This window comes from Dryobates pubescens, chromosome 2, assembly GCF_014839835.1.
Source record: "Dryobates pubescens isolate bDryPub1 chromosome 2, bDryPub1.pri, whole genome shotgun sequence".
Taxonomy (NCBI): domain Eukaryota; kingdom Metazoa; phylum Chordata; class Aves; order Piciformes; family Picidae; genus Dryobates; species Dryobates pubescens.
The window spans coordinates 38360139-38373239 of NC_071613.1; the positions used below are offsets into that span (position 1 = coordinate 38360139).

The following is a 13101-nucleotide window of genomic DNA, read 5'->3' on the forward strand; positions in this document are numbered from 1 at the left end:
GACCCTTTGATGTATCCCAGAACAGAGCAATCCTGAATCTCTGCTGCCTGTGGGATGCTTGACCCTGGATTCCCCTGATTCATCCCCTGTCCCTGAAGCAAAGGAACTGAAGCCCAGACCACCACATTCCAACCACGGGAAGAAGGCATTTGTGCTGGGAGGAGATGGTGGAGGAGACAGATTGAGGTTGGAGATTGAGGTTGGAGTGAGACTAGGGCTACAGTTGTGAGGCTGATGACTGTGAAGTGCTGTGGAAGAGGTAAATTTAGGATGAGCAAGGGCTGTGCTTTCAGGTAAGTGGCAATGGTGGGGACTTGGAGAGGTCCCTGTCAAGTATGGGTCTGGAACAAAGCTGGCCCAAGTAAGGGCAGAAGGGGGGGCATCTGTGGGGCTGAAAGCCACTGGACCATGGCGTGGAGCCCTGGGCATATGGGTGGGCAGAGATCAGTCACCTAGAGCCCCTCTGAACCTGATCAGAGCTTGGCTGCCACTGCTCCCATTCCCAGCAGGGCTCTCCCAACCAACGCAACTGGGAAACCCACCATCACCAGCAGCAGAATGCTCTAGGGCACCTTCAGTGTGGGGGGCCCAGCCACCTAGGGAAGAGATGGCTCAGGGGGATGCTGCCCCCAAATCCAGCCCAGGCCCTGAGGCTCATGTGATTCCCCACCATGGCATGCCACCTCCCCACCACTCCATCCCATCCCTGCCACAGAGATACACTGAGAGGAAGGGGTGATGCTCCACTGTTTATTTCAGCCGTCTGAAGAGTCATATAGACGCAGTGGGGTGGGGGTGCTGTGGGGCAAGGGGTGGAGGCACCTGCCCTGACCCCCAGGCCTCTCTCCGGCTCTTCTCCTTCTCTCACCCCTCTCTCCCACTCATTCACTCCTCCTCTCTCCTGTGTCCACCTACGAGTACCCTCTTGGCTCACAAGCCTGGCCTCTGCTGCTGGGGGTCCCCATGATGGGGGTGGGCGCTGCCCTTCTCTGCCCCAAGGGGCTGCCTCTCGGGCCAGGGGGGAGAGTAGGACCCCAGCTCCCCTGGGCAGGGAGGAATGCAGGTTGGGAACACCTTGGCTTGGACCCAGGTGGAGAACAGGGGGCTTGGCCTGGACCTCAGTTCTCCCCATCCCTGGCACCGCCACCATGCACCCAGAGAAGTGCCAGCTCTGGGGAGGCCGGTGGTGCTGGTGCGGGAGGACAGGGGATGGGTCCCTGATCCCGCAGGATGAACCCCAAGCCCATGCCTGGTGCGGGGAGGGGACTGTGGGGGGATGCAGAACCTGCTGCTGGGACCGTCCAGCTCTCTGGGGAGCTGTCCCAGGCCACCACCTGCTCCCCCCAGCCCCTCCTGCCTGTCCCCTGCCTCCCTCCCTCCTGCCACCCCCCTTCCCCGGCCCGGGCCTGATCCTGATGCTGGCGTTGCTGCTGCGAAGCTGCAAAAGCAGAGCGAGCGTTTTGAAGCCAAGGGAGAGAGCCTGGGGCATGCAAGGAGCCCGGAGGCAATTGCACAGGGGGAGACCCCTCAGGCAATGCCAGGGGAGTGCCGGGGACAAGGTGGGGGCAGGAGGGGGGCTTGGCGTCGGGACGGAGGCAGGGATGGAAGGTGCCTGTGGGCTGCCAGAGCAGCCTCCTCTACAGCACTTCGTGCTGCTGCTGGGTTGCCTCGCTCACCACCTGCCAGGAGAGACACACTGTGAGACACCGTGCCCTGCCAGCACCAAAGCCCCGATTGTGGGGACAGGTACCATGCTCAGCCCTCTGGACCTCCCTGCCACAGCATTGTGCCGCCCTGTACTCACCTCCCCATCACGGGTTTCGATCGTTTTGATCATCACGGTCTTTTTGGTGTGCACCTCAGAGCCGCGTTGCTCTGGGCTGGTCTCTGCAAATGGGAGGGCACAGCCGATGGGACCTCGGGGATGTGTAGCATAGGGACACAACAGTCGAGTTGGGGCCACTGAGGGGGGTTCGGGTGCCCTGCCTCAACCTCTTCTCAGCTCATGGCAACACCAAGTGGCCCCCACCCCACAAACTCAGTGTGGCACCCATGCGTCCCCAAACGGACAGCACGGCTGCAACCCCCCAGGAAGGGCACTTGACCCCACACTGGGGATCCCTGGGGACTCATCCCACATCCTTCCTCTCACGGGGTGATGCTCACCTCGGAAATTGAGCGCAGAGGCAAAGGTCTGGTGCATGGGGATGTTGATCCTGTGGGGACACAGAAGGGAGAACTCAGTGCCAGCCAGCCCTGGCCCTCAGGTGTCTGCTCAAAGCGTGGGGCCCGCAATTCACCTGCTAGTCCCTCCACCTTGTCTTGCCCCTCCTGCCACTCACCGGCTCTCCTCGCCCTCCAGCAGCTTGCGGTATGTGGCAATCTCCACATCCAGGGCCATCTTGACATTGAGCAGGTCCTGATACTCGCGCAGGTGGCGAGCCATCTCATCCTTCAGGTGCCGGATCTCCTCCTCCAGCCGAGCAATGGTGTCCTGGTAGCTACCAGCCTCCCCTGCAAAGCGCTCCTCCATCTCCCGCATCTGACGCATCAGTGAGTCGTTCTGGGGAGACAGGGAACCTCAGCAAGAGGGCAGACCCAGAGAGGCCACTTGGGGAGATGGAAATGGGGATTCTGGGGGGTCCTAGGGAAGAGAAAGGGACCTGCAAGAACTGTGGTCAGCCCTGGAGTGAGTCCATCTGACATGGGACCATGATGGGTAACTGTTACCCTCTATCTGCCTGGGAAGGCAGGCTCCGGTGAAGGCAAGCTGGGCAGGCGCACAGACTCCCCAGCAAAGCTATCCTACCCCAGTGGGAGGGCACGGAGGGGTGCAGGAGCACTGAGCGGCTGCCCAGGGTTGGCACTACCACACTGTTGGCTGCTGGCTGGCTCATCTGACCATGACAGGGTGGGCCTGATATGCCTTGTTTGTTTGCAACCATGCTCCCAGCCTGCAACCAGACACCCTATGCCCTGCACCTGCCTTTCTGGCGCCTCCCAGGCTGGGGCACCTTTTGCAATTTGTGCTTTGACCCAAGAGCTCAACCAAAACACCTCACAGAGGGCCACACTGACACTGGGGGAAGTGCAGCCCAAAGCTGGGGAACCAGTCCCACTGTGGCAGCAACTCAGAGCCCTCCAACACAAAGAAGTTTCCTAGCAGCCCTGGAGCAGTATATCCCTGTCTTCCCACCACTGCCCACAGCTCACCGTGCCCTTGAGAGCATCAATCTCACAGGTGTAGGACTGGATCTGGTGCCGGTACTCCAACATCTCCTGTTTGGCCTGCCGCAGTGCATCGTTATTCTTGTTTGCTGCCTGTGTCAGGTCATTCACCTGGGGAGAGACCAAGGTCAGTGGACACAGCCACTGGGATAGCTAAGACTCACTATGCCAGGACAAACCTGGAGCCCACCGCCTCTCACACCTTGGACTTGTACCACTCCTCAGCCTCAGCAATGTTCTTGGCAGCGATGCTCTCATACTGAGCACGGATGTCCCGCAGTGCAGCTGTCAGGTCGGGCTTGGAGACGTCCATCTCCACCTGGATGTGCTGTTCCTGCAGCTGAGCCTGCAGCTCCCTGATTTCCTGGGGTGACAGAGAGGAATCTTATGGCACCATTCCATCCCCTAACCCCATGGGTGCCCAGAAGAAAGGAGGTCACTCCTGGCCTACCTCTTCGTGAACCTTCTTGAGGAAGGCAATCTCCTCCTGCAGGGACTCGATGCGCCTTTCCAGGTCAATGCGTGCCAATGTGGCTGCATCCACATCCTGGAGAGACACAGAGAGAGGGGTAGTGGAGAGACTGGGAGAGACCACCAGGGCTAGAAAGTGAAAAGCTGCACCCAGGGCTAAGCCCTGGTGCTGGGGCTGAGCTGCCAAAGGGAGATGGGGCTGAAAGGTAAGGCAGTAAGTTTCATGGCGTATCCAGGACAAGTACTTACAGCTCTGAAAGCAGCCAGGTTGTTCTCAGCCTCCTCCTTCAGCTGGATCTCTTCTTGTAGCCTGCAGGCAGAGAGGGGAGGTTAGGGGAGTCCAGTAGCAGTGTCCTCCCTGAGCTGTCCCAGAGCCCAGTGTGGCTCAGTGTGAAGACAGTAGATTATCCTGTGTTCCCAGCAGGCAGCAGGAGGGCTGGCAGGAGGCCAGGGGCTCTTCCTCCCATTCCCTATTATAGTCAATGCTGGAGAGAGCACAAAGGCATGAGGTCAGCTTGGTGCCACACACATTGCCCCGGCCCTTATAGGGGAGAGTAGCCAGCAGCCAGAGGGGCAGGGTGCAGGGTCTGCATAGGGGGCCCAAGGAATGGCCATCAGCTGAGCTGTCTGGGGACAGCAGGAGATGACAGGCAGGTCTCAGTCATACTGTGGGAGAAGGCTGTGGAGTAGGGACCACTGGGGTGTGAGCCCAAGGTGAGGGCTAGGGAGCCAGCTGTGCCAAGGGAGGGGGCAGTATTGCAGGCTTCCCATCATGAGGAAGGCAGTGGGGAGGAGACAGAGGTGCCCAGGTGGTGTTGACATGATGTGTCAGGAGCTGGACACCTGTTTGTTCTGGATCCTGCTCCTCTCCTGACACTGAGGAGTCCTCCCTGCCACCACCCCCAGCCTCCCAGCATCAGGGGCTCTACCCCAGCAGGACACCAGCACTGTGGGCAGAGGCAGCAGGCTGTGTTATCTCCTGGAGATGGGGACTGAGCACAAGGGGCAGGAGGGAAGGTGCAGACCAGCATCAGAACAAGCAGCTTCCCCTGAGCATCCACCCTTGCTGCCAGGTGTCCCCAACAGTGGTCAGTCCCTGGGTGGGGGTGACTCAGCCTGGCTGGTCTTTGTGGCTATTTCCTCGTAACACTGTCATCCTCCCCACCACCAGCCAGGCCTATTGCATCCTTGGGGTGTCCCCACGTTCTTGGGGCACTGGGGACACCTACAACAGGCCTGGAGCATCCCTGGCCTGCAGAAGTGTGGCCACTTCCTCCCCTCCCTCTTTTGCATCCGGAGCTTTTGGAGCAATCCCCTGGATCATCCTCCCCCTCACTTCCACCTGCCTGGCTCTGTCCATGTGTCTGTCTCACAGGGCTCAGTTCACCCATGGACTCACCAGTCCTGCCTGGACCAGGGAGGGGAATCTCTCCAACTGTCCATCTCTGGAGGTTCCAGGACATCACAGCCCTACCTCGACCCTGCTGCCAGGGAGGGCATGCGGGACACCTCTGCTGGCAAGAGCCATTCTGCCCACTGGGTGCTGGGGCAAGGGCAGGCAGTGGCCATCCAGATTCCCTGCTGAGATGCCTAGGCTGTGGGCACCTCCCTTGTTGCTGGGCCAGCTCCCTCCCCCTGCCTGCCTCTTGACATGGGTCGGGGAGTACCCAGCACTGGTGTAGTGGGTCGCAACTACCCTGCTCTCAGACTGCACGGCCAGGACTTAGCATCCTGCAAAGTGCCCTGAAGATGAGTGCAGCCAGCAAGAGGCATGGCCAAGGTGCTCTTTCACCCCAGGGGACAGGTCAAGGCAGGAACAGAGTACTGGGGACATGATGCGCTCCAAGTGTGGGGCACAAGGACAGCAGTTTACACCTGAGAAGCTCTCAGAAGCTCTGAGAAGCTCTGCCACCACTGATCCCTAGGGATGGAGATGCAGGGATGGATGAGCACAGGGACATGCCGGGGCCCCTCCTCACCTCTGCTTGAGCTTCTGCAGGTCATCGAGCAGATTGTCACGCTCGACTTCGACTCGGGCGCGCTGGTTGGTGAGCAGGTCCACCTGGCGCCGTAGCTCTCGCAGCTCCTCTTCGTACATCTCAGCCACACGGGTGGGCTCCTTGCCCCGCAGGCGGTTCACCTCGGCCACCATCAGGGCATTCTGCTGCTCCAGGAAGCGCACCTTCTCGATGTAGTTGGCGAAGCGGTCATTGAGCTCTTGCAGCTCCACTTTCTCATTGGTGCGGGTCTGAAGGAACTCCTGGTTCATGGCATCGGCCAGGCTGAAGTCCAGCAACTCACCGGCACCTTGATAGGCGCTTTGGTAAGAGCGCAGGGGCGTCACACGGGTGGTGCGGAAGCTGGACAGGCTGGGGACGGCCGAGGTGCGGGACACCTGGTAGACGCGGGAGGTGACGGAGCTTCCGCTGCTGCCCTTGCCCCCGAAAGAGGCACGGGAGAAGACCGGGGAGCCGCCGCCGAAGGTGCGGCGGTAGGAAGAGACCCGCTGGCTGGAGGAGTAGGACTGGCTCATGGTGGCAGCGTGGGGTGGCGAGGCCGGAGCAGGGAGCAGGCGGCGGGGCTGGCGAACGGCCGGCGTCCTCGGCGAGGCGTCGGGAGGGGACCCGTGCCGCTGCTATTTGTATCCTGCTGACATCACTCGCTCCTCCTGCTGCCGGGCAGCTGGGGGATGCTGCTGCGGGAGGGGGATGGCCTCCAGCCCCCGCCCACTGCCCCTCACTTGCCCACGCCACTAGACCGCGGCCCCTTGGTCAGGCAATGGTGATGCCTGTGAACCCCAGGCACCCACAGGCCACGCTGGTTTTTGAGCCTCCCTGCTGGCACCCACTGCTCTGCTCTGTCCCCAGGGATTTGAGGGAGGAAGTAGAGTAGGCTGGTGGTAAGCCCCTCAGCACTACACAGACCCCCATCGGGGCACAGTGCCATCCGGGGGGGCATGGACAGACATATGGCCCGAGCCGTGCTGAGGGGGAAAGGAGACTCAGCCCCTCACACCCTCACTCGATCCCTTGGAGCCAGATCCCACACCCAGTAGTCACCATCAGCAAAATCACCTTGAGTACCCCAAAATGTCCCTGATGATTTCCTGACCCACCCCGCAGCAAGAGCATCAGGCTCGACTCTCCATGTGGGACCACACTCCATCCCCTCATACCGAGAGAGGGCAAGGGAGGGCCCTGGGGAGGGGGTGATGTGTGAGTGTGCTTGTGCTGACCCACCACCCAAAATCCTCATCTGATGCAGGGAGCTGAGGGTTTGCCCATGGCTGGGCGCTTTCAGGGTGCTACTGAGTGACCCCGAGCAGGTGCTGGGTCCCAGCAGTCCTGGTGACATCACCCCCGAGGTCCTGCTCTGGTACATTCCCGAAGCAGCAGGCACCCAACGAAAATAGCCTCCCAAGCTCGTATGCTGGGACATATGTGGTATTTATAGCCACCGGAGGTATCATGTTAACCCTTCTTGCATCAGGTGTGTAGAACCACAGTTGGATGGCGACCCTGCCTGGAGCAAACACAGCTCCTGCCTGGTCCCCATCACCCCAAGAGCAGTACAAAGCCCCCTGCACATCCTGGGGTGCTTCAAGCTCTTCCCTGTCTCCTCAACTTCCCCCTTGGTAGTACTTTGGGAAACAGGAAGCCCAGCCTAGCTCCCCAAATCTTCCCAGAATGGGAAATACCCTAGTTCAACCCAAGGCCCCCATCAGAGCTTCCCAAATCCTGGACAGGTGGTGGGCCAAGGCAGGGACACCCCAGGACCATTCATAAAGTTATGCCAACTAAAACAGGCAGCCTGGGGGAGAGAGGCTGTGCTGGGGACTGAACCTTGTCTGGGCAGCACCCCCTCCTCTCCAGTCACCCTAGCCTGGTGACCCCCAGCCCCGCTCAAGGCAGGCTGTTCTGGCTGACATCAGCTGGCACAGCCCCAGCACCTCTGTCCCTGGAGGCCCTGGCAGAGGAGGACAGCTATGCCACTGGGCACCGAGTGACTCAGCTGCAGCAGCAGCTCTTAACCCTGCCTAGTCCCACACCTCGTGGCCCTCCATGGCAGCTGTAATACAGACGATGAGCTTTGCCACGGCTTGCCTGTGGCAGCATCAGTGTGACAATGACTTGGGCTTGGTCACAGCAGCATCCCCAACTGTCCTGGCTCCAGGAGTCACTCCTGCCTGCTACCTGCCAACCCCTGGCCAACTGAGGGGCCACCAAAGGTCTGGGCCCTGCAGTCATACAGATAGAGGTTCAATGCTCCACATCTCTTCTGTCTGCAGCTAAGCCCCCATCCCTGGAGCCCCTCTCAACCACCATAGTCTCAGGGTAATGCAGCAGCTTCCCAGAGGGTGAACAGTGCCTGGCGGAACCTGCCTTTAAAAGGGAAGGTATTTCCAGATGGGGTTGTTTCATCACAGCACAGGCGGGAGGATGGAAGGAAGGGGGGCTGGGGGGGGGGAGGGAGAAGATGGAAAAACAGACAGCATCCTTCCTCCTTCTGGCCCTGCTTCGAGCATGCCCTGAACATCCCTGAGCCCAGCACGTGTGCCCTGCCTGATGCATGAATACCAGCAGGGCGGCATGCCAGCCCTTAGCTGGGGTGCAGAGGGGCAGGTGGGTGTCCACACTGGTGCAGGCGACCTCAGGAGTTTGGGTACAGCACAGTGCCAGCTGTACCATCCAGCCATCCCTTGCCGTGACCTAATCCTGCTTCCCGGCTGGCTGGGGCTGTGGGGTAGATGGGCCCCACAGGAAAGGACTGTCCAGTGGTGTTCAGCAGCCTGCCCCAGCGCTTCAAGTAGGATGGTGCAAACCCCATCTCAGGCCTGAAGAGTCCTTGACCCCATCCCATGGAACAGGGGAAGGAAGGGCTGGTGTGCCCTGGAGAGGGGAAGCAGAGGCTGTGACAGCAGTCAAGGAAAATCCACTTTAAACAGCCTGTCCTAAATCGAGGTCAGAAGGATGCTGCTTGTTAACCCCTCTGAGCTGCTTCCCTTCCTAGCTGCAGTGCCCAAGAGTGCATTCCCCCAGACCCCTGTGCAGGCAGGGGCCACTCCTTTCAGAGAGGGTGGGTAGATGTCTTGGACTTTCCACAGCCTCTTAGGAAAGTCCTGTCTTCATGGGAAGCAGGGGATGAGAAGCAAGACCCAGGGACCCTGCCAGAGTCCCATTCCAGGGATGTGGCCCCAAGCACTCAGTGCCAGCTGAAACCCCATTTGCTGTGAAAAGTGAGGAGGCTGCAACAAGAAAGCAGCGGTGCAGGGTTGCCTCCTGCCCTGTCCAGCCTCCTTCAGCTTCCCCACAGCTCCATCCCAGGCCAGGCTGACCCAGACTGGCGGAGCCTGGGAAACGGCCCTGGAGCCCCCGCACTGGCCTCGCCCCAGCTCCCGCCAGGCTCTGGGACAAAGCCGCTGCCGGGAAGCTGGAATGTCAAACAACTCCCTCCAGTCATGACATCTCTTGAGCGAAGCCAGCTGCATCCCGTGGCTGCCCCTCCTCCCTGGCCCTCCCTCCCCACTGCTCCCCAAGGATTTAAGCTGCCCGGGGAGCTGAACACAACATTCCTGGGCTGCAGGCACTTCGTGGCCCGGAGCTGGGCAGGATGTGTGGATGGGGTGGCTGCCCCTCCTCGGCTCTGTACCTTGCCACCAGGGCCTCCATGCCCACCCTGTGTCTGGCCTTGGCTAGGGGGTGAGCAGAGGGATGGGAATGAAGCAGTGAGGACATCCATCCCCCTTTCTCCTGGCCTCTGGCTGTCTCACTCCATCCCACTCCTTTTACAGCCATGAGCCTCCCAGGCTCCTTTACCCTAAGAGGGAAGGAGTGTTTGGCCCATTCCCTGGCGCTGACGGACCCAGGGCACATTGTCTAAATAGGAGATATTTCTCCTTCCCTGCCTGGACCATGGCCCAGCCTGGCCCACCAAGGTCCCAGGAGCTGATGGGTACCCTACAGGCTGCAGCCCCCCAGCCCACTGCTCACCCCAGCTGCTCCCATGCCTTCATTGACCCCAGGACTCAGGGCTGGCACTGTGGCTGTACATCCTGCCTGGCTGCACCTAGCCCCACCTCCTGTGACCCCAAGTGATGGGGATGCTGGGGATGATGGCGTGTCTCCAAGCGGTACAGTGATGCTGTGGGTGCACAGCCTGTGTGGATTCTGGGGGTGGCCAGATAACCCTCGTAACCTGAATGGATGCTGGGGGGTGTTTTCTTGCACCCCTGCAACTGTGTAGGTCCTCTGGGTGAGTTGCTGTCTCTGTGGTCCATGAGGACATTGGGGAAGACCTGTTACCCCCAGGGCCATGTTGATGTTGGGGAAGAATTCCATGCCTATGTGGAGGCTCAAGGCTGATGCCTGCCTCCATCAGGATGACAGGGGGGTTCAACTATCCCTGCAGCCCACAGGCAGGTTGGGGATGTCCACTTGCTCTCATTGTCTCTGAGGATGTTCACTTGCCCCTGTGCCCACGAGGATTTTGGAGATGCCTAGCTGTCCTCAAGACTATGTGGATGTCAGGATGATTTGCTGTCCTTGTGATCCACGAGGATTCTGGGGTGTCTGTCTGCCCTCCTGCAGGCCTCAATAGCATCACCCATGCCAGTGAGATGAGGTAGCAGTCACCCACTGCATCACTGGCAGTTTACGCAAGGCATGGAGACCATTTGCTCAGCCTTCAACAATGCCCAAGCTGTGATTTCACTTTCCCAAGCCCAGACACATGGCCTGAGAGGTGGGGGGGAGCCACCTCACTTGGTGTCATCCCTGCACTCCTCCTGGTAGGATGGGCAGGGAGGGGGTACAAGCAGCCTGTCAGGCAGCAGGAGAAAGGGGTGGCACCTCCTGAAGCTCCAATTCTGTTTATAGGCTTTGTCCTGGGCTGTACCTCCATTAACCCCTTACAGTGGGGCTCAGCTTTGGCTGCCTAGCCCCAGAGTCTACTCAGTATGGCACCCCAGGGAATGTGGGAAGGGGCACGGTGCCCTGTCCCTGTAGGTTCTGCCCCTGCCAGGCACCCCTGAGCACATGTGTGAGCTCAGCTTGTGGGGAGACAGGGGAGGAGGTGGTGCTAGTCTGGGGGCACTGCCTGAAGCTCCCTGCCTCACCAGGGGGTCTGTGAGGCAGAGAGATGGGGCCAGGAGCCATGCTTTCACAGGAGCATGGTGGTCAGGGTTGGGGGTGGCCACAGCAGGTGTTGCACATCCCCTGGCATCTAGCCAGGGGTGAGTCAGAGACCACCCGGAAATAGCCAGCAGGAGCTTTTTCTGGAAGCTCCACTCTCCTGTGAATAGCTGTGGCATGACAAGGCACTGCCCTTTGCTTGAGCCTGCAGGGCTGGGCAAGGGCCACACCCGGCCCTGCCACTCACCCCTGCTCTGGTCACCCCAGATCTGGGTACCCTCTGCTTCTGCACCCACCCTGGGACCCATCTGCCCTGGGCACCCATGTCCACCCCATTCGCTCGGAGCAGCCACCAGCTTAGGGGAACCAAGGGCTCCAAGCACCTGTACTGCAGATGTCCCCAGAGGTCTCCCAGGAATAGCCTGGGGACCACACAGTAGTACCCAACCCTTAGCTGGGTGCCTGCTCCAGCCAAGAGTGATGCTAGCAGGGGGAGTAGGGGGGCAGCTGCCTGCCATCCATGTCCCTTCAGAAGGAAAGTGCAAGGTAGGGGGCATGTGTGCCCCAGCTCTGGGCTGGGTTGCTGGCTGCCACTCCCAGCCTGGTCACATCTCAGCAGGGTGTTTTGCTGTGGTGGCTTTGGTTGACATAGAGACCCTCCAGCTGTCTGCTCACAGGGTGCTAGGTGGTGGGGGTGCTCAGTCCCTTTTGGGGAGAGGCAGGTGCTAGAGACTAGGAGTATAAATCCAGAGCTGTCATGAACTCCCAGCACAGCAGGTCTCAGGGTTAGGGGCAACAGGGCCCCACTTTACATTCTTAAGTACACAGATGGCATCTCAGGCTAACAGTGCACCCACACTGGTGACTCAGGAGATCAGAATCTGTCTGGCACAGAGCACCTGGGCCCCATGCAGTGCTCAAAGGCTGCCACGTCCCTCCTAAGCCTGTATACTCATTGCTGGGAAGACATAGGATCCTGCTGGGAAATGATGCAGGAGCACTGATAGAAACCTAAAACCCCACTGCTGTACCCAGCCATGCATAGGACACAGCCAAGGGCAAGTGCCATCCTGATCTGTGTGAGGCCCAGGGGTCCCATACCCTAGATGTGCCCAGGCTGTGCTCCCACTGGGGCTGGCAGGCAGCTGGGATGCTGCCCTGCCGCTATGCCAACTCCCAGCACCCCTGTTCATCATCACCACTCAGGGACACTGATTCCCAACATGGCACCAAGGTCTTGTGCTTCATTTTCTGTGAGGGCCAGGCAGTGTTAAGGCAGGGGAGCAGCAGTGATGGGCGACTGCAGCCTGGCCTACACCAGTGACTCATCCCAAAGATGTAACCATTCCCCTGGGCACTTGCACATCTGGGTAGTGTGGGGACAGCTGAAGATAGATCAAGCCCTGTTTTAGGGTAGCCTTGACTTACCTGGAGTTTGGAATTGGTGAACTCCAGGGAAGCACTGGAATAGATTCCCCGTGGAACTGGTCAAATCACCATCCCTGGAGGTGTTTAAAAGATGTTGTGCTACAGGACATGGTGTAGGACCAGATTTGGTAGAGTTAGATAATGGTTGGACTTGATGACCTTAAAGGTCTTTTCCAACCAAAACAATTCAATGACTATCCCTGGGAATTCTGTCCTTGCCTCTTGGCTTCCACTTCAGCCCCTCCTGGCTGTTTCCAGCTTCCACCTACTCAGTCCCCATTTTTGCACTAATTTTGACAGGCAGTGAGTTTGCCTGGCCCCAGATTAGGGTGCAGGGTGTGGAAGTGGATTGCAGAGTGTGGGGTGCAGTGTGAAGTGGTGGATTGCAGGGTGCAGGGTGTAGATTGCAGGGTGTGGGCTGCAGGGTGCAGGGTGTGGATTACAGAGTGCAGGATGCACAGCATGGATCGTGGAGTGTAGGTTGTATGGTGTGGATTGTGGAGTGTAGAGTGATGGGGGCAGGGTGCGGATTTGAGGGTGCAGGCTTCGTGATGCTGTATGAAGATTATGGGGTGCACGGTGAGTGGCGTGTGGTGCGTTTGTGAGGAGTACAGTGTGAAGCCTGGGAAGTGCACAGGGAGTGGTGCAGGGTGCACTTTGCTGTAGGAGCCCAACTGCTTCTTAGGGTCTCAAATTTTGTGTGGTGTAACATTGTGCCCCAGGAGAGAGTGTAGAGAGGGAAAGGCCTGCATGGAGAGGGGAGGCATGAAATGCAGAGAGGACCATGCTTATTGCAGCCTGAGCATGGGCTGCTCGTTCAGGAATCTAACCATGGTAGGAGGTA

The 13101-nt window shown here is 59.4% G+C and overlaps 1 protein-coding gene across 1 annotated transcript; it reads right to left on the reverse strand.

Annotated features, from left to right (window-relative positions):
- Positions 1-736: 736 nt before the first annotated feature.
- Positions 737-6331, reverse strand: DES (desmin). The gene is made up of 8 exons (XM_054175440.1): positions 5679-6331; positions 3949-4009; positions 3680-3775; positions 3431-3592; positions 3214-3339; positions 2167-2563; positions 1805-1887; positions 737-1679 (listed from the first exon to the last, which is right to left on the reverse strand). Exons 1-6 carry the CDS (start codon positions 6230-6232, stop codon positions 2339-2341), a joined length of 1224 nt encoding a protein of 407 aa, XP_054031415.1. The 5' UTR covers positions 6233-6331; the 3' UTR covers positions 737-1679; positions 1805-1887; positions 2167-2338.
- Between the last annotated feature and the right edge of the window lie 6770 nt (positions 6332-13101).

What these genes read in the sequence shown, in the direction of transcription:
- DES (XM_054175440.1), bottom strand. Translation starts at nt 6,232, where the DNA reads ATGAGCCAGTCCTACTCCTCCAGCCAGCGGGTCTCTTCCTACCGCCGC. An exon ending in TCAAGAAGGTTCACGAAGAG is followed by an intron (nt 3,593 to 3,679) that starts GTAGGCCAGGAG and finishes CTGTCACCCCAG; the next exon opens with GAAATCAGGGAGCTGCAGGC. An exon ending in TTGATGCTCTCAAGGGCACG is followed by an intron (nt 2,564 to 3,213) that starts GTGAGCTGTGGG and finishes CTGTCTCCCCAG; the next exon opens with AACGACTCACTGATGCGTCA.